Source organism: Falco peregrinus, chromosome 4 (genome assembly GCF_023634155.1).
Source record: "Falco peregrinus isolate bFalPer1 chromosome 4, bFalPer1.pri, whole genome shotgun sequence".
Classification (NCBI taxonomy): Eukaryota; Metazoa; Chordata; class Aves; order Falconiformes; family Falconidae; genus Falco; species Falco peregrinus.
Genome location: NC_073724.1, coordinates 108,004,524 through 108,032,291, shown reverse-complemented (window position 1 = coordinate 108,032,291; position 27,768 = coordinate 108,004,524). Strand labels below are relative to the sequence as shown.

General features: G+C 36.1%; 1 protein-coding gene across 4 annotated transcripts in view; it reads left to right on the top strand.

Annotated features, from left to right (window-relative positions):
• Positions 1 to 27,768, top strand: part of CNTN5 (contactin 5) — a 678,106-nt gene that overhangs the window by 296,742 nt on the left and 353,596 nt on the right. For all 4 annotated transcript variants that reach the window (XM_055802997.1, XM_055802998.1, XM_055802996.1 and 1 more), the window contains one exon: positions 22,349 to 22,478. In XM_055802997.1, coding sequence (XP_055658972.1) covers positions 22,421 to 22,478 — 58 coding nt within the window. In that variant the 5' untranslated portion in view covers positions 22,349 to 22,420. The remainder of the gene's footprint in view (positions 1 to 22,348; positions 22,479 to 27,768) is intronic.

Here is a 27,768-nt window from a genome sequence, read left to right as displayed (position 1 = left end):
ACATGTTGGAGGTACTAATATAATCATAGAATCACAGAATCATTTAGGTTGGAAAAGACTACTGAGACCATCAAATCCAACCATTAACACAGGATTGTCAATTCCACCACCTAACCATGTAGTTAAGCACCTTATATACATAGATTTTTAAATAGCTCCAGAGATGATGATGCCACCCCCTCCCTGGGCAGCCTGTTCCAATGCTTCAGCACCCTTTCAGTGAAAAGTTTTTCCTTATACCCAATGTAAACCTCTCCTGGTGTAACTTGAGGCCGTTTCTTCTTGTCCTGTCTCTTGTTATCTGGGAGGAGAGACTGATCCACACTTGCCTACAGCCCCCTTTCAGGCAGCTGTAGAGAGCAATAAGATCCCCCCTGAGTGTCCTCCTCTCCAGACTAAGCAACCCCTGTTCCCTCAGCCGCTCCTCACAAGACTTGTGCTCCAGACCCTTCACCAGCTCTGTTGCCCTTCTCTGGACACACTCCAGCACTTCAATGTCTTTCTTGCAGTGAGGGGCCCCAAACTGAAGAGAGTATTTGAGATGAAACCTCACCAGTGCAGAGTACAGGGGGACAATCCCTTCCCTAGTCCTGCTGGCCACACTGTTTCTGATACAAGCCAGGATGCTCTTGGCCTTCTTGGCCACCTGGGCACACGGCTGGCTCATGTTCAGTCCTCTGTCAGCCAGCACCCCCAGGTCCTTTCCCACCAGGCAGCTTTCCAGCTGCTCTTCCCCCGCCCCCATAGCATTCGGTGGGGCTGTTGTGGCCCAAGAGCAGGACCCAGCACTGAGCCTGGTTGAACCTCATACAGTGGCCTCAGCCCATCGATCCAGCCTGTCCAGATCCCTCTGCAGAGCCTTCCTATCCTCAAGCAGATCAACACTCCCTGCAACTTGGTGTCATCTGCAAACTTACTGAGGGTGACTTGATCCCTTCATCCAGATCTTTGATAAAGATAATTAACATAACTGGCCCCAGCACTGAGCCCTGGAGAACACTTGTGACCAGCCGCTGGGTGGATGTAACTCCATTCACCACTGCTCTTTGGGCTTGGCTGTCCAGCCAGCTTTTAACTCAGTGTATATTTGTCGTATATCTTATTCTTAATATTTTAATAAGTTGTGTCGCATACTTTAACACAGTCGTAACAGCAAAAATAAGGAATTTCCCTTTCCATTTCAAAACTTCTCCATTTAAGACAGCTTTCCAAGGAGTATTTTCCAATGTATTATCTATACCAAGTTATGATAATAGTAAATAGCTAGTTCTGGTAATAGACAGCTAGCTTTTCTAGTTGCAGTAGGCATTTTAGCATTTGCAAATTATTCTTATCTGGTAACCTGATTTCAGTGCAAAATGAAATTCTTATGGATGGATATATCAATTAAGGATTAAAGAACACGCTTAGGTTCTGGAACTATGCTTATATCTTCTACTAGACTGAAGATTGCCACTGTGCTCTCTTTAAGGCTGCTGAACAAGATTTCATTTCATGTCATAATTTTCTGTATTCTTTAACTTGTCCATAAATTGATGTTGCACTGTAGCTTCTCAAATTTGTTATCTGTGAAATGTATGTATAGTATGAAGAAAATCCATACAGCTATTTTTAATTCTTCAAAGACAAAAGAATGTGTTTAATGAGTGAAGATGTGTTAGAGATGTTAAGTTAAAGTGTAATACTGTAAGATGTTGCTTGGTGCACTTCTGCAATGCTAATTATGCTAGTTGGGTCCATTTACATAGGTGCTTGCTCAGGGTTTTTTCTCAGAACTGGACTGTAAAATCTGGAATATTGATACCATTATGCAGTAAATAAATAATTTTCCTTGTCCTTATAATATAGAATAAAATATTATGTCTATTTGAGGTAGACCCACACAGAGACAACATTTTCAACAGTTAAAAATCAACCCTTCACTTGGATTGTGTGAACCAAAGACAGAATCATCTGCAATTCTGCTAAAGGCATTTTAACGGGGCAGCATCAGGTTTCCCAGGGTGTATGCTCAACTCCTACCAGCTGCTCTTGCAAGTGTTTGGAGCCCTGCAGTGGAAGGTGTGCAGGAGAAGTATCAATTCACAGCCATTATGTGTGTACAGCAGTTAGAAAAACTCTTGCTGTCTGTGACTCAGCAGTGATGGAAAAAGTAGCTCAAGATTCAGCATGTTTGGTTTCGGTTCCTTCCAGAAGCTGTGTTTGCAACTGTTCTCCTTTCGCTTTTTAGTAATAAAAGTCCATATAAACTGTAGGTAAAAATAACATTTAAACATGCTTTATTTTCTTTTAATACAGTCCTTTCACATTCTCTTCAGTTTCTTATGCTTTTCTGATTTGTTGTCATTTTCATCTCTCTACAGTTCTATTAATTTATTACTGAAGAATTAGCAGAGGGAAAAAATCCAAGACAACAGTGGTACTGATTTCAAAATCTGTCTCTAACACTCTGTGGCTGCTCTCAATTACACCCCTCCCCCCCAACACCCCCCCCCCCACACACACAACCCTAAACAAACCAAACAAAACCAAACAAAAAGCAACAACAAAAAAATGTACTAATAAGAAGAGAAGATAGGACAACATTATTATTTCATTTTAATGTCTCATTTATTTTTGCTTCTCTTTAGCTGTTCATGTTAAGGTACATGGTTTATGCATTTTTTTTCAAAGTAGGAGCTTGTGATGCTGAGGTTAGCACCAGGTATCAGTTTTAATAAGTGTTAAGAAAGAGCTTATTATAGATAATGGAGAAGAGGAGATACCCAGATTAGGCTTGCTTCTGGTTAAGAATGAGGATAACTGGCCTGAGAAGCCAGAAAACCATTAAGACATATTGCTTACCTGTAATACTCCCTATTGAGAGCAGAAATAAAGTTCAAGTATGATAAAATGGAGAAAATCTTAAGATTTGTAGGAAAGAAGTAGGAAAGTTAGAAACCCACCTAAGGAATAACATACTCTGGAAAATAATTTATTTTTTTTTTTTTGAGCTGCAATATTTTTAAGCAAGTTTGTTTTGACCCAATACAAAGGCAGGCCTTGGTATTCTTAAAAGATGTTGTTCAGACATGGTGGTGTGGGGTGGTACTTAACATAGTTAACAAAAAATTAGTTTCTGTCTCTCACATACTTTTAAACATATTTTAATGGCAATTTGGCACTATTGTGTCTTAATGAAAATGATAATCAGCACGATATGTTCTTCAAGATTATTAGGCCTGTTAATTCATGAATAAGTAAATTATTTGATGTGCAACAAAGAAGTAGTTTTGGAGCTGGCACCCAGTAAAGTGTTTAGTCTCTCCTGTAATTTTTTTTAAAAATTATTTTTGTTTCTTTACCACACAAGTGTCTTTGTAAGATTTTTACTGAAACTAACTTGAATTACTTAGTGAAATTATTCAGGTCATAATTTGCTTTATTTTAACCTTTTATTTTAATCCTTCTTCATAACAACTCAGGTAATTTTATTGTTACTCTTTAGAATGATGAATCTCTAAAACCTAAAGGCTAACAGAGAAATAAATAATTAGAAGTTCACTAAGTGGTTACAGTCTTGTCATGTTTTATGATGGGAAGAGCAAGTTCAGTTCAGCTTCTAGCAAGACTAAACACCATAAAACATTAAACGTTAATTGTGTGAGTTTGAGTGCTAGCATTCAAAACTGGTGATCATCACACTGATCACAAAACCTGACCATGATGTGGTTAAATGAGTACATAGTCACCAAATAAATTTACACTATACATGTCCTTGACTTCACTAGTTATTAGAACTGCTTTATACATTTCAGTGAGTTAATTAAATTGATTTCTAAACTGGTCAGTTTGAACTACTTTATACTGTTTTGTGGATGCTCTTAAGTAGGGATCTTTAACTTGAATTATGTTGGATTCATTTCTCTCAGCAAGCTGTCAAGGTAAACTAACAGTTTATTTTAAAGGGAAGAAATACGTAATTGCACAAACAAGTTTTTACCAGCTGAAGAAGTAATGTAGGGGTTTTTTTGAAAGAAGAAAAGACTTTTTTTTGTGTAAGTTCAATTTCTCTATCTGCTTGTCACTTAATTTAGTATTAAACAGATCTTTTTATAGTCCACCTATATTTCCAGTAACTCAAACAACAAAAATTTGTGGGCTCAGAGAAAATCTGTGTTTGAACATCTGTATTTATTATTTAAATCGAAAAATAATATCAACAATATCAATGTGTGTCATAGAAAGTTCTCTACCTTGCAAACAAGGTGGAAAACAACAATAGCATTTGAATCTTAACAGTAACAGCTTTACAGCTGTCATGGGGTATATCCAGAGAGTAATAAAGATGTCCAGTGACTTTCTATGGACTCTTTTTTGTAATCAAAATTTCTCCAGAAGGGGAAAGGTGAATGATATAATCTCTTTAAGTTATTCTGTCTCATTTTCAAAAGTGCTAAACAGGTAAACAGAATTTGCTTAAGTGAAAATCATGACTGCCCAGTTGAACATCTATTAAAGGCACATAACGTTCAAAGTCAAGTAACTGTGTTTTAAGTAAATGCTGTCTTTTATAGTGACATATTTCTTGGTTTTTCGCTTCTTATGGTTCTATTTTCGTACTAACGCCTTCCTGATTTACCTACTGTTTACTTTGTAATTCCATATGCCAAAGCTGTGATGCACAGCTAAGTGCTCAAATATATAATTTATCTCTAAAGTTGTCTTAATGTTCCTAGTATTTTAAGTTTACATACCTATGAAACAAGTTTGCCCATAAAAAAGCAAACTGTATGAGTAACTTGACACATGGAAAAAAAGAAATACGTTTACTTCCACATAATACTATCTGTTCTTCAATAAACAAACAAAGAAATTTACCGTTCTGGATCTTTTCCTCAAATTAGTAGGTAGAATATATTGCCTTAAATATAAATAAAGAAACCCCAATACTGCTGTTTGGTACGTTAATTATTTTTTTAAAAGACCATGAGATGATTTCCAGAAATTCTTTGTATCACTGAATTTTTAGAAATTAAAAGTAATGGACTTAACTTTAAAAATGAGATTTAAGTCTTATACCTATTCTTGGTATACCACACAAAAAATAACATCAATAGCTTTATGTTCCATAATGGCCTTCCAATTCTGAAAAAAATCCAACAGCTTTACTATCTTTACTGTTTAGAAAAGAGCAGTAAAACTAAAAACCAATTATTTTTTTCTTTTTTAACTCTATGGAACAAATTATTTTTGGACATTAAACTGAAATGTTTAGGTTTGATAAAAGTCTTGCCTAGTTAAATTTGTCAGTGTGTAAGACAGTAAAGTTTTAATGAATGTATATAAGTACCTGCATATATGTAGGTACAATATATGTACATGTCTTTAGTCTTCCAACTTGTTCGCACCCAGCCAGCTGGTACTGTCGTAACCCCACACAGTGATATCTGTCTTAGCCAGAAACCTGGGCCTAATGGCTATTGCATTAGGAAAGCTGAAGGGGTAAATGATGGTCAAGAGTGGAAGAACCATGGTATTTTATCTTCATGAGGAAAAGGGACATGCAGCAGAATGTAATGAACATGGCGACGTCTGTAGGAAAGAAAGCCTGCTGCTAAAAATCTCTAGTGTTCTGTGGATTTTCTTTATTTATTCTCACCTGATTTTAAACTACTCTATAAACCAAGCTATAAAAAATGGCATATCAGGCACCTGTAATTATTGTGACACTATACTGTATATCTGAAATAATGTGTTTGCATTTCCCACTGTATTGTCAAAAGAACTACACTTTATAATTGTCTGAACAATGAAATAATCTCCTTTTGTTTGACTGACAATGGTGAAACAGGCATCATTGTTTTTAGATATATTGTTCAAAATTAAAACTGATTTTGTCAGCTTGGAAGCTATTGCTGCCAGTGCTGTCTGGAGTTGTTGTTAGCTGGCAGAATCCAAGGGAAACTGGCTGAAGCAATGGCAGGAAATGGTGCACTGGAGAGAATCTTCAGTCCTGCCTTTGATCATCTGAGAGAGACACTTTGATAAAACTACCCACAGGAAAGAGGTGTGAATCAGTTTGTTTTTCTTTTTCTTTTTTTTTCTTTTTCTTTTTTTTTTCTTTTTTTTTAAGTTCTTTCTGTCTTTTTGGATTGAATTTCATCCCAGAGACTCTTAAAAGTGATGGGGAATGACAAAAATCAAGTGTTCACAAGGGAGAAAAATGATTTCTCCAAAATTTATGTTTTCATAGTTAAAGGAAAAAAAGCAGAGATACTAAACAGTGAGGAAATTTGTATTGCATTAATTTTCTAGTATATTATATGCAAATAGGGAAGGGCAAAATTTGGCCTGTAGAGGCCGGTGAACAAGGACAGCTGGGGGTAAGATGTGCTACAGCAGTGTATATAGGAATGGGAGACACAGCAGGTTTATTTTTGGATTTGTAGCTACCCTGTAATATTTAATCTGCTTGTGCTATGAAAACAGAAGTTATCTGGGGGCAGAATGCCATGATCTGTCTTCAGTCGTTTACCTTGCTCATCAATGGTGACACGATTTACATTTTAAAAGAGCAGCTGAGTAAAAATTGGTGTATTAAAATAAAAAGCAATGAAAGTAAACCAGCTAATTCAAATCTCAGGTTTACAAACAAGAATAACATGGGTCCTCCTCTGGTCCTTAGTTTAGTTTTACTGTGTAATGTCTCACTGAATTAAGATCATAGAGTTGTTTTGTTTTTCCTTATTCTTTGCCTCTTCTGAAACACTGAAAATCCTGGATGGTCCCCCTTAAAACTGTGGCACATTTGCTATGTCCTCAAACCATCAGGAGGAAGCTGAGATTCTTTCCCTCTCTCCCCAGTATAACAGAAAAATCAGACTAAATTTTGTTGATGCAAAGTGGATGGATCATAGAATCACTTAGGTTGGAAAAGACCTCTGAGATCATCAAGTCTAACCGTTAACCCACAACCAAACTAAGTCCATCACCAAACTATTCACTAAGCACCACATCCATGTATTTTTTAAATAGCTCCAGAGATGATGATGCCACCCCCTCCCTGGGCAGCCTGTTCCAATGCTTCAGCACCCTTTCAGTGAAAAGTTTTTCCTTATACCCAATGTAAACCTCTCCTGGTGTAACTTGAGGCCATTTCCTCTTGTCCTGTCTCTTGTTATCTGGGAGGAGAGACTGATCCACACTTGCCTACAGCCCCCTTTCAGGCAGCTGTAGAGAGCAATAAGATCCCCCCTGAGTGTCCTCTCCAGACTAAGCAACCCCTGTTCCCTCAGCCGGTCCTCACAAGACTTGTGCTCCAGACCCTTCACCAGCTCTGTTGCCCTTCTCTGGACACACTCCAGCACTTCAATGTCTTTCTTGCAGTGAGGGGCCCCAAACTGAAGAGAGTATTTGAGATGAAACCTCACCAGTGCAGAGTACAGGGGGACAATCCCTTCCCTAGTCCTGCTGGCCACACTGTTTCTGATACAAGCCAGGATGCTCTTGGCCTTCTTGGCCACCTGGGCACACGGCTGGCTCATGTTCAGTCCTCTGTCAGCCAGCACCCCCAGGTCCTTTCCCACCAGGCAGCTTTCCAGCTGCTCTTCCCCCGCCCCCATAGCATTCGGTGGGGCTGTTGTGGCCCAAGAGCAGGACCCAGCACTGAGCTTGGTTGAACCTCATACAGTGGCCTCAGCCCATCGATCCAGCCTGTCCAGATCCCTCTGCAGAGCCTTCCTATCCTCAAGCAGATCAACACTTTTTTCATCTTTTCTAAACGTATATATTTTTACCTAATTCCCTCCTCACGCCAGTTTTTTTTTGAGGAAAGAATATGAGGAAATAAATTATTTCATTAACTGAATTAATTATATCATTGTTTAATTCCTCACAATATCAGTGCACTACATCTTTTCTGAAGGTCAAGAGTTTTCTGTGGTTCAGGAAACATTTTCCAAGATGTAGCTTATGAAAGTAAGCTCAAACAAGTTAAGAACATCCACTTGCAGCTATAATATTTGTATTAATTAATTTTCTTTTTTTATGTCTGCAGAACCAGTACAAGCACTTTGAATGAGTGTAGCCTGGTTTGATTTCTTAATGTCTGCCTCCCCTTAGTGAATAGATTGTCAGAAGAGATCTACACATCTAAGAGTATAGTAGAAACTGAAATTCTTTGTAATTATAATTCCATGATCGAAATTTTCTGAAATGTTAACAAGATGTAAACACAGGTGTGGTAAAACTAGTGGTAATATTTTCAAATTAAAGATTTTTTTTTCCACTGGATGCATTATGAAGTCTTCTTTACAGAAAATTTTAAATAGTGATATGATGCCACCCATTTGGTTTGAACTCTCTCATGTGATTTTAGCTTTGCATTTTCCTTAGCTGCAAAATTATCTTTTCTTATATACTTTCAGTGCTGAAATAAAGGATCTACAATTAGAGACTTTCTCTTTCAATTTACTGGAATTAGGCCAAGCTAACACATGACTGCTTTTCTGTATAATTAGCTATGAAAATTAGCATATTTCTAATGTCCTTTTGTCCTTGTTTAAGTCTGGTTCAATTTATAAAATCAGTTTAATTTAAAATCAGATTAATTAATTTAATTATTTGTATTAATTATTTATTTTATTTATTTATTTTTTTACTTTAATTAATATAAAGTTTTGGTCCTTTAATAGGTAACCTTATGTGGCCAAAGAGTCCATAAGTGCAGATAGAAAGACTGCAAGTGATACACTCACTAATCACACATAAAAACAATGTTCAAAGCATGGACTATACCTGCCTCTCCATTTTCAGTAGTAATCTACATAAGCATACTTAATTACATCACATTTTTTATTTTTAATAATTTATAAATATTCCAACATAACATGGGAATCAGAAATAAAATAAGTGAATATGTCAGGGATTATATTCACTTTCTAGTTTCTTGGATATTTTTATGGTGCGACTTGTCACAATAGTAAGTTTTACTGATAGGTCTTGTTAATTTTGATGGATAAACTAATATAACTAGAATTTAAAGGAATGTTCAGGATAAGAAAAATAGAAAGCATAACATCATATTTTACAAAAGGCATTACCAGACTTTTTTTAAGAGCTTATTTACATAACCATGTGTCCTCTTGGCTTCTTCTCTCCCTCTGCTGCTTTGCATGAAACCTCTAGTGAAAAGCAGGAAGGTGACAAGCCATCCTGAGACAGCATTCAGTTTTGGATATAAGTGTCACTCTTGTGCCACCCTTCTGTTCTTGTTTGGCAGTAGGTGTTAGAAATTGAATTGCAAAATACTTATAATTCCAAGTAATTATCAGGGAGGGGTGAGAAGCACATTCAATTCCTACAGCAATTTTACCTTGGTTCCCTTATAACCACTAATCAGGACTGTGCCGAAGGGTTTCTGTCTCTTGGAAGAAAATAGCTAAACTTTTAATAAAAGCAGGCATCATTCCACATATCTTTCAGAAGCACAAAAAAGCCAAGCAGGTGCAATGATGGGCCTGATACTTCACTCCCTGTCAAACAGGTGACTGAAAACACTGTCCTGATAGAGCCTTCTTTGGGTAATGAAAAGGATTTGCCAGCACTTGTCCAGCATGCACCAGAACATCCAGTAGCCCCAGGCTTGTGTTTAACTGGCTGACTTTTGCCTGATGCATTAGCAGAATTTCAGCACATTAACAGCAAAAACTACATGTGTCCTTCATTATATTTCATTGCATTTTTCTGAAATGTTGTTCTTAGTTTGTATTTTATAGACCATGTGAGTTTGCCAAAGTGAAGCATCTTACACAGCAAAGAAAATGCCATGCTGAAAATTTTAAGCTGCATATAGTTTGTATTGCTTCCAAATTCTAAATTCTCTGCCTTCATGAATGGAAATAGAGAAAAGAAATAAAAAAGAAAAAGTTCTCTGTCATTGAACACAACCTACAACCAGTTGGAACTCACAAGCTAAAGAAAAGTGACAAATTTTTGCAAGACAAGTTCTGATAGACATGGAAAGAACTGGGACAGATCAATGGAAATAAGTGCTGTCAACACAATCAATGACATTGCTCTCTGGAAACCAGAAGAGGCTCATGACTTTTAGTTGAGGAGGATATTCTTTCCCCAGAAAAAAACTTCAAGAAATTATTTCAAAAACTGTACGAAACTATTTCAGAAATAAAAAAAACAATCAATGAGGAAAAAATCAAGAGATGCCCTTCCAGTTCTCCTGACAGAACTCTGACAACTTTTTGGCATTATTAGGGAAATGTGAGTACTTTGTAGGGGGTGCCAAAGCTGTTGATCTTCATGACAGTGAACTCCATTTTAAGGTGCCAAAAATAAATAGAAAAATAGTAATAACACCACTTCAGCCACTTGACACAGAACGCAGAAATGGTAGGAAAAATAAAAGGGAAATAACTTGGTCTTTGCAGACTTCCATGCACATCAGATAGTGCCAGTTTATGCAAAATTCACAGTATGCTGAATTAGATATGAATGTGTTCTGTGGTCTGGGTAATTCCATAGAAATATGATCCTGCTTGGTCTGGATAATATTTGTGTACGAATATCAAATAGCACAGGTATCTGTTGTTAATTAATATAGTACTCTATGGCTAGAGCCTCCGGATCTGATTCTGAGCTATTATACATTTCACAGCTTAATTCATAGCTGTTGTATTGTGACAGGTTACAGGGACAAGGAACTGTCCTAATTTTTTGTTGTTGTTGTTGGTGGTGGGTTTTTTGATATGTAATGGTAACCTCCAAGGTGATGGTTAATCCAGTATCCTGGCTAAATTCCATTTGCATGTATACAAAACCAACCTCTGCACTTTCAGGTTATGACATTTTTAATTTCTGACCCTAATATCTGTCAATACTGTCAGGCAAGGAGGATCTCTAACTGCTTCTTGAAAATATTATATTCCAGTACTTTACCCTGAAGTGCATTAAAGAAAGGTCTTCCAACTTACCCAGAATCTCTGCAAAAAATGAATCTTCAATTAATAAAAGCCTTGCAGCCACCATTAGCACACTTTCTTATGCAACATAAAATTAAGTTATCTTCCAAAGAATAAACAAATGAGAAAATGTCAGCACCACCAGCTACTAAGTGCTATGCTGTCTATGGATTGTTCTAAACTAAAAAATGACAGGGTGTCTAGATAGCATGCATGTATAAAGTTTATAGTAGATAATTTATCTGAATCTATAAAGGAACCTGAAATGCTCTAGTTGTGAGCTACTGTGATTCTAAACATTTACTTTAAAGATCAGGAAAAAAATTCCCCATAGAAAATAATGAAGACAGTGGTAATATGGAGAGAACTATTTAAGAAAGGCAGCCGGGGTGTCTGCCCTCCTGCTTTATCACTAATACTGCAGAAGGTTTTACATTATGGTATCCGGGCTTCAAATTAAATGTCAAATTCAATTTGCCACTGAACACCTGAAGTGTGTGACTGCCCTTAGAGGGGTAACCTGACAGCACAATTTCATAATTGGTGTCTGCCCTAATACTGAGTTAAAATACAGGAAGAGATGTTGACTGCAGTTGTATCTTACTCTTTAAAAATAAACAATCCACCCCCAGATAGGTTAAAACACATTTGGCTGAAATTTGAGCCCTTAGTACAGTCCACTGGCTTTATTTAAAATCTTTGGAAATACAGTGTTAAATACAGTATAATAACAGATACAAACCACCTTGATGGGATCATGCCACCGGTTACATCTTTATGTCTCTGACATTTAGCTCATAATAAAATGAGATTTGTTAAAGAAAATGAAGAGGTGCTTATTCCATTTAGAGTACTTTATTTTTTTCTTTTCTATTCAGACAAGCTTGTGTTTTAATAATGAGATTTCTAATCCACTTTAATATCCTATCATTATATCTTAGTGAACTGTCTGCCATATAAGTAATAATAATGAGGTATGTTTAAATATAAAAATGCATCCTTAAGCATCTAGACACTTTTAGTACTAGTTGTAATTAGAAACTTAAGAAACATGTGCAATTAAATATGCTCATAAAAAAACAGATATGTCTCTGTAGCACCAGTCAATTTGTTGCATCATTAATATCCTTCAGTATGGCAGTTTAAAAACATATTGCAGTGTTTCAAGTGGAAAATAGCTAAGAACAGAAGTATTAACATTTAAACCACCATAACGGTTTCAGAACAACTGAGTGTTTCAAGTATCTTCTCCCTCCTAATTTTGTTTTTACAGATGCATTTTCAGATTCTACATCTTTATATATACCTCTAACAACTAAGTTCCAAAGATATGGTCTTCTTACTGTATATTAAATACATTCTTTGTTATCCTGAGATGTTACAACTATTAATTGTAATGAGATAGTCTAGTCCAACCATTTAAATAAAACAGATAATATTTTATTCACTTTTTCTTATTAATCTGAATAGTTTGAGATTGAATCGAATATACATTTAAAAAATATGCTCAGTGTTAAGACTTGTTTCCAAACGTGTCTAAAGAAATTTGTGTCTCTTAACCTTAATAAATTTTTACCCTGTCTTGCATTGAAGATGTAATCCTTTTTACTTGTTTCTTTTTTTTGTGGAGAATTCTCTCATCTGAATACATAAGCAATAAAACCTTTGTGCTTGTGTAAAATCCTTGTAAAATGGTGATGTACCCTTGTCATGGGGTCTGTACATACAGATCACCTCAACTTGAGAAGACATGGTTTATTCTTTCTCAAATAACAGGATAAAAATTACAGAAAGACACCTCATATTTGAAAAGCAGAATAGTGTTTTGGTTAGAACAGGGAAGTGGTTGAGTCATCATCCCTGGAGCATTTAAAAGACCTGTAGATGTTTAGGGACATGATTTAGTGGTGAACTTGGCAGTCTTATGTTTATAGTTGGAGTCGATCTTAGAGGCCTTTGCCAACGCAAAAAATACTATGATTCTATGATCAGATAGAACTTTTTAGCTAAAATCTTGTATTAATTTTATTATATATTATGTTAAAGCAAAACAATTGACTAAAACTGGTCTCGTTACCTAAACCTTAGGGCTGAACTAATGTGAAATCTGCCCCAGTAGCTAATGCAGGTATTAACCCAGACCTCACAAATGAGATGTGAAGACAAGGTTTCTATATGGTACTGTCATTTTTCTAATCTGTGGATTGTCACTGAGGCAGACTTGTAGTATATACACACTGATGGATCATTCACACACAGTCTTTTTACACAAACCTCTCTACGTATCTCCCATCCTCTCTATGCATGAAATGGTCCCCTCCACTCACTGCACGTAGCCTACATCCTTTTTGTATGAACGTCCTTACAGGCTGACAGCACCATGCAAGGCCTATATGCAGAAGGTAAGGAGGGTGTTGAAGGATCTTACTTTTCCTTAACACTCTTTTGGGAGCCTGTCCTGCACCTGCTTTATAAAGTAAATGAGATCTCACATCTTGGGCACAGAAAATTTATTGACCCTTTTCATATGTAGTATTGAACACCCTGGTGCACATACACCCTGTTATGCCAGAGCTGATTTGTCTGGAAGTGAGCACAGAAATGAATGGAATTTACATATCCACAGAGAGATTGTGGCCACTACTTCAGAGTATGATTTACACACAATCTACAGGGGTTTATATCCTTGTAGAGAGCTAAGTGGTGATGCTGGTTTGTGTTAATAAAACACATAATACCGTTAGTCTGGTGGTTGCATTAAGTGGAAGGCTTAAGGTATGCTTATTCATACTGGCTGATACAATACCAGATGCAAGTGGCAGTCAAAGATATTTATTTATTTGCAGTCATCTTCCCTCGTAGCACTAGCTGGTTGCTGCAGAAGTGAGGCCAAGATGAGCTGCTCCTCTTACATGTTGGAGGTCGATCTAATGAGTACATCTGAGATACAAAACAGCAGCAATGTCATGCTGCTCCTATCATTGTCCTTAATCCCCCTGCTTAGGTGAGCAAAAAAAAATTCCAGATGTGATTACTCTGGCACATCTTGTGATCTCCCAGAGGAATTTGGGCTGAATTTGGAAGAGGGCTGAAAAGAACAGCATAAGAATATACCATTTCCCTGCAATATTAGGTTGCAAATAAATCAAGTCTAATACAAACAATGCAGGTTGAGGGCATGTCAATAACATGACCCACAATACTATAACTGTTCCCCCCTGAACTTCTCAGGTTCTCTGGGGGCAACTGTAGGACTTAATAAAAGTACTTGAATATATTTCCTGAATAATTAAAATACCAAGGAATGTCCATCATGAAGCAAGTGTGATTTTATTGCAAGATGACTGGAATAGAAGTGAAATAACTGGTTCAGTTTTTTGCATATTGTAGAAACTTTCATACAGGCTTGATCAAAGAAGTGAAGACTGCTATTACTCAGTTTTAGCCATTTGAGAGTTAATTGAATAATTTGGGGTAGCTGTCTAGGCTTCTGCTGCAATCACGTTCCTCACAGTTAGCAAAAACCATAAGCTTGTTTACCTCACTCCAATGAATTTTCCTTCAGGTTGTCTATTTTTCTTCATTTACTAACAAGAGAGCTTATATACCTAAGTTCCAGTGTCAAATTATACATAATTTTCCTCTTTATTTCCTATTGCTTACATGTGATTAATATTGACACAACTACAAAAAATTTCAGGGGAGCATCAATAAGTGCTTATGGGACTTCAAGAAGTAACTGTTCATACAGTTCATACAAGAAACCCGAGAGCTTAACTGCGGTAGCTGTGAGAAAAACTATTGTACTTCCAGTCCAGTTTTAAAAAATCGAAAAAATCATGTTGGTGAGGTCAATCCATGTTGCAGTGCTCATTCACATACCTAAGCAGGAGCAGCAATGCTTTTTGAACTGCTTCGTCCCCAGCAGCTGCTTGTTCTCTGAAATGTGAGATGAATTTTAGAAACTCTGTCTGTTCGACAAATGGATGGGGGAAAAAACCCAGAACTAATTCCACTGCTTTCCTTCTTAGAAGGCCTCAACAAATAGGTATTTATTCACCTGAGAACATATCCAGGCCTAACAGAGGGACCAGTATGCTGCATCTGCATCACTGCCTGGGAGTGGTGCAGGAGTCCATGGCTGTACCCCTTCTGAGCAACTGGTACCTAAAGGCCTGAGTCACTTGACTTGCCTGCAGGGGACCCTAATTTTTTCAAGCTATATTCAAGTGAATGTACTCAAATAGCAGCACCTCACTATTGGTAGTTTAGAGAAGCTGAGAACTCTTTCTGCCATCTTCTCCTTCTCCTGAGCATGCTGATGACATTTTATGTCTGATTTACAGTAAGAATCCCAAAAAGGATCTAGCTCCTCTAACAAATAAGATTGAATGGTCTCTGAAATAATTCAGCATTAAATGAGGCTTCTTCGTCAAATGAGTTGTTTAATGTACACTATTATTATTAATGGCTGATTTGATAAAAAAATAATATTAAGCACAATGAAAAAGCTGAGTCAATTGGCTGAGATTTTATTTTGTTGCTTTCATCCATGTTTTGGCATGCTTGTGTTGGAAAGGGAGACATTCTGCATCTTAAGTTTATAGAATCACAGGATGGTCAGGGTTGGAAGGGACCTCTGGAGATCACCTAGTCCAAACTCCTGTGAAAGCAGGTTGCACAGGATTGTGTCCAGGCGGGTTTTGAATGTCTCCAGAGAAGGAGACTTCACAGCCTCTCTGGGAAGCCTGTGCCAGGGCTCTGTCACTCTCAAGGTAAAGAAATTCTTCCTCATATTCAGGTGGAACCTCCTGTGTTGCAGTTTGTGCCCATTGTCCCTTGTCCTTTCACTGGGCACCACTGACAAGAGCCTGACCCCATCCTCCTGACACTTGCTCTTAAGGTATTTGTAGACATGAATAAGATCCCCTCTCAGTCTTATCTTCTCCAGGCTAAACAGCCCCAGCTCTCTCAGCCTTTCCTCAAAAGGGAGATGATCCTGTCCTCTCATCATCTTTGTAACCTTCTGCTGGCCCCTCTCCAGTAGTTCCCTGTCTCTCTAGAACTGGGGAGCTCAGAACTGGACACAGCACTCCAGATGCGGCCTCACCAGGGCAGAGCAGAGGGTGAGGATCACCTCTCTCCACCTGCTGGCTGCAGTCCTGCTGATGCTCCCCAGGATCCCATTGGCCTTCTTGGCCACACGGGCACACTGCTGGCCCATGGGCAACTTGCTGCCCAAAAAGTCTTTTTATAGATATGTACATGAAAATATTTTAAAATACTAGAAAATAATCAATGTTTAATACAATATTAGTTTCTTTTTCTATGGGTACTGTGCAGGGTTTTCAAAACAGGTTTAGTTCCTCTGAATAATTCAGAACCTCTTGGAGTCACAGATTGCATTTGCAATCAAATATTTTGTTCTGTTTTACAGAGCAGTAGTTCAGATGTTCATTCACCAGTGCAGAAACTGCGATTGATACGATTTTCAGAAATAGCCAATTAGCTTTTTTAGTAAAGTAGCATTTTATGCTTCTTCCTAGAACTTGACTTGTATCTTTGAAAAATATATTAACAACATGAATACCCCCACCTCCACCCCCAAACTTATGAATTATTAATTTAGATATTGAAAGTCCTAGTTGCTTGCTAGGAGGAACCTGAGAAAGAAAGGTCCCACTGCAGAGCAAACTTTTAGTATTTTTAGCAGTAAATTAAGTATTCATAAAATAACTCAGAAATTGTTTTATAAAACTGCTAAAACCTGTACTTTATTAAATTTTCTTTACAATAAGTTGAACTGTTATTAAAACTTGAAAATAAATGATCTCCCCTTGGAACAATAATCAATCCTACAAGACGCCTTGCTGTTTACATTGGCTTAATATCATTTCACTTTCAATTGTCCTAAAAGAAATTCCACTGACATTTCATTGTAAAACTGTCTATGGTATGACTTTTATCAAATATTAGCTTAGTATGTTTTTATTAAATTTAAACCTTTTTGTAAACAGTATTGTCACAAAGACTTTGGACTGAGGAGATTAATTCTTTATTGAAAGCAAGCAGGAACATGAACTCAACAGAGGTTATTTATAACCCATATAACCAGTATCTGTCATAATCGTGGTCTAGTAGTTAACTTTATATATAAATATATCACCAGAGAACTATCAACAAGCAAGCTCTTTTTAAAAATTTCCAGCCAAGCTATCTCTGTTGATGAACTTTGTAACATCTGAGCCTTTGCTTTTCTAAAGCCTTGAATTCTCCATGGACGGAGCGTTACCAAGCCTGATGCTCATGAGAGCAAAGAGGATGGGCTGAACTAGTGACTGCGGCAATTCAATTTATGTCTTTCAGGCCCTGATTGAAGTACAGGTTGTGCAGAGAGGGACAGAGACTTCGGTGTTGATTAGAAGACTATTTCAGTGCTTTAAACTGGAACTTCAGTTAGACCTCTGTCTTTTTTCAAGAGTATAATCAGCCTTTTATAGAAAGCCTAGTCAGTGATACTTAGCTCGTTGCATTTATTGATTTCATAGGTTTGCCACCTTGAGAAATCTCATTAGCAGTTTAGCTGTCCTTAGGCCAACATCCTCCGCTTCCTAAATGTGAAGAAAAATATTTCCTAAAAATGCTATCTAAACCCATGTAAGTATATCTGTTATTTGTAGGATATGCTATTTTTTCCTTTCCGTTCAGACACATGGGTGGCAATAGCTCAATTTCTTACTCTCTTCAGTCCTTGCTTTTCCAACTCCACACAGAACATCAGAATTGCTTATCTCTGGTGTTATTTCTTCATTACCTGTGAGCACATTCCTTTTGCTAAAGGAAAGGGAAAATTGAATATCTTGAAGTGCTATTGACTTGGGCTTTCCTCTAATGTGTATTGATATAAGAAAAAGAAATATTACAGAGAAAACCTTTTTTTTTGGTGACAAGTCACATACTTTCCTCTGAGCAGTATAGTCGCTGTAGAGACAAAGACCCTTGTTACATTGTTTTGAGAGAGGATGTGGATTTATGTAATCAACCCTTTCACATTGGTACTGATAAATATGCATATGATGGAAAAGGGAAATGAGGTAGTGATAATGGAAAAAGCACTTTGGTATCAGTATCACAGTATTTATGCTAAAAGCTTCACTTCATAAATATTTTAATTAAAGAAAGAACAAATCTTTGCAGTCGCATATAAATTTATCATAAGTGCCAGAAAAAAAACCCTAATGATAATAGGTATTATTATTATTATTATTATTAGTAGTAGTAGTAGTACTACTACTACTACTACTACTACTACTACCACCACCATGGATTTACTGAATCTGATTCAAACATCTTGTGCATTACTGTTGTCAACAGTGCATTAGTACTCATGCTCTAAATAGTCACAAATTCTTTTGGGAGTCAGAACCATAAGAAAGTATCCGCGCTGTCACTACTAGCCAAAACAGTTCATTAAAACATACTGAGTGCTGAATGTTTGGATAATTGTCTACAATCAGCACAAAGATTTAAAACAAATTTCAAAACAATTTGGCAGAAATTTTGTGGAAAACAAAGGACTATGGATAGTACTGTATGGAAACTGAAAACCATATCTACTAATCCTTTGTGCAGAAAAATAAGTTAAATTTGTTAGATAAATTGTTTGCTGTGTGTTATATACACAAAATTTATTTTAGATCACTGTGTTTTACAAATTGCCATCAGTCAAAATTCATATCTTCAGTATTATAAAAGAAAAATAAAAACACCTTACAGAATCTGCATATTTTGTGAAGAAAGAATAAGAACAGGCCAGGAAATAACCTCAACAAATGGTAAACACTCCATCCTTATGTTCCAAAGTTAGACTACAGAGCTCTGTCAAATCATGCTATTATGCCAAAGAAATCTGTAGAACATATTACATTCTGGAAAACTTCATTTTCTTTTCTTGCACTGAATTACCAGTGAAGCCAACAAACTGTTCCAAAGAAACCAGTTGGATTTTTGTGAGGTCAAAATTTACATCTGGGGAAATAAAGAATTGATACTTTTCGGCTGAAATGATTCTGAAGTCTTTTTGAGCAGCATCTTCAGCTATATTCTTTTCCATTGGTAAGTGACTGTATATTCTGTCCTATATTCTTAGGATCAAAATGTAATTGCTTGTTTTAAAAGTTTCCTCATTCTGGGATGGAGATAATCAGAGCTGGGCAAAAAAAATAATCCAGAAAATTAGGAAGATTTTCAAACCAAGAACAACTGAATACTGCTTGTATGTATGCCCTTAAGCTACTTCAAGAATAAGCCAGTGTTAAGAACTTTCTTACAAGACGTAAGAAAGTATTAATTAACTGTTTCTAAAGCAATCTCTCCTTTCTCTCTCTCTTTTTTTTTTTTTTTTCTTCTGTAAGAAAGAGGGTGCTTTTCTTGATGGATTTATGGCACCTTTGGTCTTTTTGCTATAAGCATAAAGGAATTCTTCCATCACCCAAGACTCTGTAAAAGTCATTGCAAATATCAGATGACAGCTATTGACAGTAAAACCAGGAGCACATCCCTTCATTAAATCTAGATCAGAAATTAGACTATATGCCTATATTTCTTAAATATAGCATTTTCATACTCTTACCTGTATTATTTCCTAAAAAGCACCTTTGGGATTGTCCCACATGCCATGTGGTAGCCCCATATATGCAATATCAATGTCTTTGTTAGACTGCATGAACTGTACAGCTCAATTCTTAGATGTATGATGGCACTACCATGTTGCTGTGTACTACATTTGTCCATATGTCCAGGAAAGTGTTTTCCAAGTATCCCTGAAGAAACAGGAAATATAGAAAAAAATAAGTGAAGGTGCAAGATTCTTTCATTATTATGATAATAATCAAGATTTCTATGTATATCTTTTAAAAGTTACGCAGTGATGTATTTTCCCCTTGCTTGTTTTGCTAGTAATTCATCTACTGAGATAAGCCAATGTATTTATACAACAAATATCCTAACAGGAAGGTCAGTGTCCAACATTCATGACTTAATTCAGAGCATCTCCCTGTCATTGTGCTCTGCTTTTACATTTTAATATGCCGGTGTAACAGGACTGAAGTTGGTTTTACATTGATAGGGTCAGGTTATGTAGGTCACAGTTAAGTGTCATGTAAAAAGTTGTTACAGCTATTTAGCTATAGGCTTCTTATCTGGCACAAGTTGACATAACTCTGCTGTCTTTACTGAAACTTTCATTACATATATATCCTTTTCCTGAGAGTTAAAATCATCATGTTTCAAGAATTCAAAGAGCAATGTGTATAACTGCATCTTTTATTTTGATGGTCCCTTTGCTTGGCATTCCGTTTCTGCTCAACCAATCACAACCTTTAGTATTTTTTAACAGTTTGATACAATAGACACAGTAATACCTAATACTACTAACAACAACAACAATCTCAAACTTTAATGCTGGAAGTTTTGTTATATTTTTCCCTGTTTATGCAACAGAGATATCACCAAGTTAACATAATTTCTGTGTTGCACCATTATAAAAGAAGCTGAAGGGAAGTGATGATGAGGAAGATGAAAGAGTAATACAGTTGGCAAGGGGAGGGGAAAGCTGTGCTTTACCCTTTTTAACAGATATGTCCATAAGGGAAAAAAAATTAAATATTAATGAAAATACTTATTTCCCAAAGGCCTGGCCAGCAAGGAATGCTGAATGAGATAATTCACTAACCAAAGGAACACAGTGACTGAAAAGAAGATTATCACTGAAGTGAAAACCAAAGGCAGCTGACATTAATAATTAATTGAGGAAGTTTCCTGTGGAGGTTTAGATGAGCTACAGGCACTATGTGCAAAATCATTTGACTACTAGATTATTATATTCTCTTTCAGAGATGGTTATATTAATGTGTACACCTGATATTAAGGTTACCTGGAAGGAAGTACAATCCTAAATGGGATTTTTTATTTGTGTTGAAAACTGTACATGCTGTTCTGTATAAATGAGAGCTGACAAGTTACACCTTTAGACTGTTGCAAGAATAACTACCTGCGACCTAAACAGATGCTGTCTTCTTATGCTCTGTGTGTGTGTCTCTCTACATGTGTATGCATAAATGTTTTTCCCTATATATGAGGGAAAGACTGTCAAAATACGTTACAACTAGAGATGCTCAGAGAGCAGTTGAAACAGAATAATCCAGCAGGAATCAACTCATATATTATGAAGTTTTATTTTTATTTTTGGGGGGCTACAATATTGAGCTTTGTTTCTGCTCTCACATTGTGAGTATTCTAGCATACAGGGTAGGACCCCTGAAACAGCAACTGTGGCATGTAATTAAACTGATTATAATCTGAAGGAGTCATATTATGCCCAAAGGGGGTTTGGTAGGGGAGCAAAGCAAATTCTTTTGTCTCATTGTTCTGTCCTGTGGGATTGCTCTTGTAGTTGTAGATCACAGCCCCTAGGGGCTGAAGATTCCTTCAACTCCAAGAGGAGGATCTCAAAGGCTTCCTAAGCAGATACAATTAATAAAGTGTAGGAAATAAGCTTTATGTTTGCAGTTTGATGTTTTTCAAGTCAAAGACTAGAAGTACACTCATGTCCATACACAACCAGCTGAAACTTCTTGTATCTTGGACTGAGTTTTCAGTCATTTGAACACAAAATCTCCAAGTTTCAGTGTGTTAAAGTTGCTGATATTGCTAAAGCAGTAGCTAAGAACAGTGTGATGAAGGATGTAGTGTGCCAAGATGTATGTATGAGTCATAGGACAGGCAGGAAACAAAAATCTGAGGAGTCATAAGAGGTAAGTATGAATAATCAATCTGTGCTGTATAAATGCTGGTTGTTTCAAATGCATTGATAGATTCTTTACACAACGAGTAAAATGGAAGGAACTGGAATCTATTTCAACCCAACTTGCAAGTACTAAAAATGCCTGAATTTTCCTAAAGCAAATATTATTTTATTCTGGCTTTTTAAAATGCTTTATACCAAATATCAACATACAGCTTTCAAGAAAAGAAGAACATATGCTAAGCTATATGCTTTGAATATGTTTGCTGTGAAAGATTTGTGTACTATCTTCTAAGTTTGGCTTTTTGGAAATTCAGAGCTTCAGTACACATATAGCTTTTAGGGTGATATCCATATATATTTATCCAAAGCACTGCCACAGACACTGTAGCTGTTAACACAGGTAACTACTACTGGAACAAGATCCCTCTGAGTATGTGTCAGGCCACCTGCCCCTGTGCATACAGAGCACTTTGGAACTAGACTTCTAATTGCATTAGGACCAGCTCTGGCTTTTGAATTGTCTATTATACTATTGCAAGATATTTTTAATTTTCCTAACAAAAATTTTTCTTTGTTTCACTAGGCTAAGCTTTAATGAAGAAACATCAACGCTGTTAACAACTGCACAAAGAGGGACTGAAGACCTTTGCAACCAATGATGTGGTTGTCATGGAAACTGTTTCTGTTTCTGTCACTCACTGGCTGTCTTTCAGGTAAATCAAAACAAAACCAAGAAAATTGCTTATTGTTTCAAGGGTCTTAACTGCAAACAGAAAAAGGAAGAGGTAAAAGCATGCCAGGGAAGATCAACATCATTATTAAAATTATTTGCCTGAGTGGCGAAATTGTAAAAATTTAGATTGAGAGATTTACCAGTACTGTCCCTCTGCTATTAATTTGTACATAAATCTGAATAACGTTTAGAAGAGATGACAGCTATGTATGTCATTTGAAAAGACAATGACAATTATATTATTAAAAAAAGGGAAAAAATGGAAAATTATTTATTAGCACAGTACTTTCCTCAAGACTAACTGCTGCAAAATATTTCACTCTGGGATCATGTTCTGTATTTTGAAACTAGTTATTAGGTTGCTGTGTTTTTTGTTAATTCAGTCTATGTTTTGTTGATCATAATGATTTTTTCCATGTAGTAAGTGTGTTTCTTTTGCAGGTTTTTCTCTTGGCATTAGCTTAGTTGTCTTTACCGTTGCAAGTAATAAAATAAGTTAATCAATAATCATTTAGGCTTCTCACATGAGAATTTTTGTAATTTGATAGCTTATTGCCTCTAACTGATCTTTTTTGGCCCCACCATTTTCTTAATGCTTCTCCTTGTACTGCCTCTCAACAGTTCAAAGCTACTCTTTTCTCAAATTCTTCCAAAAGAGTTTTTTTTTGGCTTTGCAAGTTTAAATTTAATAAAAGTAAATGAAATAAAATACTTTAATTTGTTATAGTACTGTGATATTGGACACAGGAATTTAATAAAGGAAAGTGCCTGTGGATATCAGTGTACACGCTTTAGATGCATACATGAAACAGTCTGATCTAAACTGCTTTTCCTCATGTAGCTTCATTATTTTATTTTATTTAAGTCATATTACTTGGGACAGGGAATATTTTTCTTTTTTGTCTTTATTGTCAGGCACATTATCAATACTGGTAACTTTTGTATTTTGGTGTTTCTAGTGGTAGTGTCTTACAACCACCATTTATTAATATAATTTTAATTTTTTAAAGTTGAAAATTATATTTTTATTGTTACAATTTCCAAGTACTTTGATGCAAAATTCAGAAGCATTTCAGAAATTCAAATCTAGAATTTCTTCTTAAGAATTATATCTTCTGCTTTGCAAACTTTAAGTGTTAAAAATCAACATCTTGCAGAAGGTATTACACAGTGAAATTGATGTACTCAGCCTGAAGTTAGTTTCACATAGTGAAAATCTCTTTACCCTCAACAGCTGTTAAACAGAATATCTGTAAATGGTATATATATAATATAGCATTAAAATACCTAACCACTTTGGAATTTAAATTGAAAGTCAGTATTTACAGAAGTACTTATTTAAGTAGCATAATACCCTGAAGACTCTTGCCAGTCATTCAGCATCATGTTTAAAATTAAGTGACTATTCCTCCTGTCTGTTAATTTGCTACTTATATCTGATGGTTTCTAAAGCATTTCTCTTTTCACATTTCATTTTTATTTGTGATCCTTTAGGATTTTTAAGGGTTTATTCCCTATACTGGAAAAGATTTAGACTCCTTTAAGAAATTATTTTTAACTTTAGTACTTATTTCCACATGTTGTTGAATATAATGTGATAACACATACATTTTTCTCATACTCAAAGATAATTTCGTAATGATTTCATTAATAATAATAATTTATTAGAAAATTTAATGTTATAAGACCAAAATTAACCAAAGGTAACAAAACTGAGTTCAAAGTTTTTTTGATTAGATTGTCCATGTAACTGGTAACTTCCTGTCTCCATACCTTTCACATTTGGTTAGATCATTCTGTATTAGGGGTGCTTTTATATTACAGCACTCACTAGAGCACGTTTACAACTACAAATAGTTCCTACAGCTGACACAATTCAAGGTAGGCTAGTAAGTTAGATGCCTGAACGCCCTGTTCTTAATGATAAAGCAATAGATATTGATGCTGCTTCTGTAAGATAAAGCTCATTCAATTCCTGTTGTTTTGGGCTGTGTTAGAATTCAGTACTTATCCATTAAATCATCAGATCATGGGATCACTCTTAGCAGCAGCCAGTGTTTGAAGGAGGGTACTACACTATTGTATTGATTTTACAGTGGTGAGAGAAATCATCCAAGAACAGAATAATGACCTCTCTCGTTTGGGTCAACAATTTTTATATCATTTTTGTTTTAAAGCTGACCCTGGTATTTTGGCTTTTATTTATGCATGAGTGTATGCGATTGTGCTTAAGCTAGGTGGAAAATAATTTTTGCGTGGAGAAGAACGTATTATTTTCAGAATACAAGATTGAGGACTGAATCACGTCTCAAGTAAGCAAAAAGTAGTCTTGGGCTAGGATCACAGTTACACACTCAGATTCTCATAAACTTTACATTTATGAAATATTGATAATTAAGAGACAGAAAGAAGGTCTCAAGGTTGATAATATGTTCCTTCTTTCCTTATGGCATATTGTTGCCCTTTAAGCCAAACTGGAGTTGAGGAAGAATTAAGCTGTCATTTTAGACCTAGGATCTGCCTCACTTCTGAAGTGACAGGCTGGAAAAAATACTTTCATTTTTTTCCCCCTTCTTCCTATGTGGCTTTCCTGTAAAGCAAAACCTCAAGCTGTAATTGAACAGGTTACCAAGGAGAAATTGTTATCTGAAATTCAGAGAAGCCTTTCATATCTGATTCAGTTACAATAATCCCTGAAGTGAGTTCAGAGGTGGCCAGTTTAAATTTAAATGAAGTTCATCATAATTTAGTCTGTTGACAATTTTTAACTTCCTTGAGAGCTTATATATATAAATATAGTTACAAATTATGTGTTCAAGGCATTTTTACAGGCTTAATTGTGATTTTTCAGTGAAAAACCATAGAATGTTACAGGGTACAGCATGACAATCTTGTCTTCTAGTTTATTTGTTCACCTGTGTGTTCCTCATGCATAATCATGACCTTATAATTTGGGCTGGACTGTCCTACATACAATGGGACGTTTACTGTCCTGGTTCCCCATACTCACTTTGCAATCTGCTTTTATGTGTATAGTAAAGGCTGTTTATTTTTGGTTCACAATAGTACCAGCTAAGCAGAGATTCTTTTCTTTGTTTAGAGTTGCTAAGTTTTACTTGCACTGATTTCTCAGCAAGCTGGAATTGAATACTGCAGAAAGGCATTGTTTTCAAACAGCACTCCCTAACCTTGGAGTGAGACAAACACATCTGTCTCTTTGTGTTTCAAGATGAGGAGAAATATTTTTAAAACAGAACAAAATCACATCAGATTATCAGCTCATGGTTAATAAAACAGTAAGACTGTGGCTTTTATTTGCAGATGTAAGACACTTGACAAAAGCCAGCTTGAGAGTAGGGTTCCTGTCATTCTTTTTAATAATTATTGCTGCCTGTGACAAGATGTTTCAAAATTTAAATAGATGGTAAAGATTACATAACAGAGTGAATGACATTTATAGAGTTCTGATTCTGTTTTAATCTAAAGTATATCCCTTATGCCTTTGTGTTCCCCTGCCCATTTATCTACTTCCATGTTATTACCTGCTGCATGTTAATTGGGTCAAAGAGAGACTAATTTTCTCTGTAAGACTTTATAATTCATGACATCAATAAAATTATATGTATAATGAAAGTAGCAAGGCTTCTAAAGATAGAGGCAGTACTTCTGAGACCCAGTGGTCACTGCTCATAGCACCAAGTGGGTAAACACTTGTCCTTAAACCTCATCTCTATGTAGCGTTCATTTCTTTTCACATAAAACATTCTTCCTATTAAGCAAAGACTTCCTCAATAGTGATTTTTTTCTCTGTATTCCTCAGTATGGTGCTCAAAATTAAAACCAGCATGACTTTTTCTGAGCAGTTGCTTGCTAGAATATGCTATGAAGGGGCACTTACAAAAAATGCTTTGAAGTAAAGAGAGCATATGTGGAACAAACACAACTGTCCTGTCTAGTTTTGACCTACAGCTGGCAGCAATCTGAGGTGCTTCCCATCTTTTATTATGTCCATCCCTCTCCACCTGGCTACTTGGAGCCTTTTAGGAATTATCTCTATCATCTGCAGTTACTAGCTTCCAAAATGCATCCCGAGCCTGCTCAATATGTGACTTTCAGAATTCCAGCAGACATTGCCAGGATTAGAATTCATAGCCTAAGGTTCATAAACTCATTAACCAAACTGCATAAAATATGCATGCCACTCTGAGCTCCAGGACTATTTCTCGTTTTTATCCCTCCTCGTTTTGGACAATGTCCTTCCTACATCAGGGCAAGCAGTATATGAAAAGTTGCTTCTCTGCCAAATTAATGATGAACACATGAATGACCAGTGTTTATCATTGATAAGCCTACACAATTACCCACCTTTCCCCTGCCCTCCAGCCATGCACTGATGACATTATAGCAAAAACCATGCAACTTTGTCACCTTTGATAGCTGAACATAAAAACCCAGAGAAAGAGCTCTAGATAAGTACCAGTGCCTGGGGACTTTGTCTCAGTCTTCCAAGTAAAAGGTAAAAGTCAGAACACACTTAACCCTTCTACTGCCCATCCTGAAATACTGCATTTGCAGAGTGCACAAAGCAAGATAATTTGCTGTTGTGCTGAAATCCAAGGTAGACTGCCACCCATATGCTCACTTCTGGTTTCAGTGCTAAGTTGAACTGGAGAGGAAAGCACTTACCTGCTGAATGCTCCACTTTGTATAATTCTTAATTCAAAAGAAGAATGGAAACGTAAAGAATACATGGTGGTGGTGGTTTTTTTTTTTTCTATGTTTAAGAATTTCTGGAATAAATTATTTAGGTTTTTATACTTAGATGGGGCTATGTAATGATATGCCCATACGCTGCTATATGATACTTCAACTTACAGGATAATAAATGTTAGGCAACCACAACATGCTTTTCTTTTACAACGACAGTAATTGATGTTCTAGGCCTATGTTCTATGGTCTAAGACCATAGTAAATGTGAGCAATAATTAGAATCAGAGCAAAAACATTGTCATGTATACAGGAATTAAACTGATTGATATTTCGTGACATAACAGTAGTAACACATCCACTAATATCACTGTCTTATTAGAACATATTTTAATTTTGTATCTAGTTATACTTTCTCAGTTTAATATGCTTAGGTTTGTTCATTAAAACATTCCTACCTCCTAACAAGCTCTTATCAAACATGCAAACATAGCAAACTGGTACTTAGAATAGCTCCGGTTTGGAACTGGGATGGCAAACCTTCTTTCTCCAGAAGAAAATTG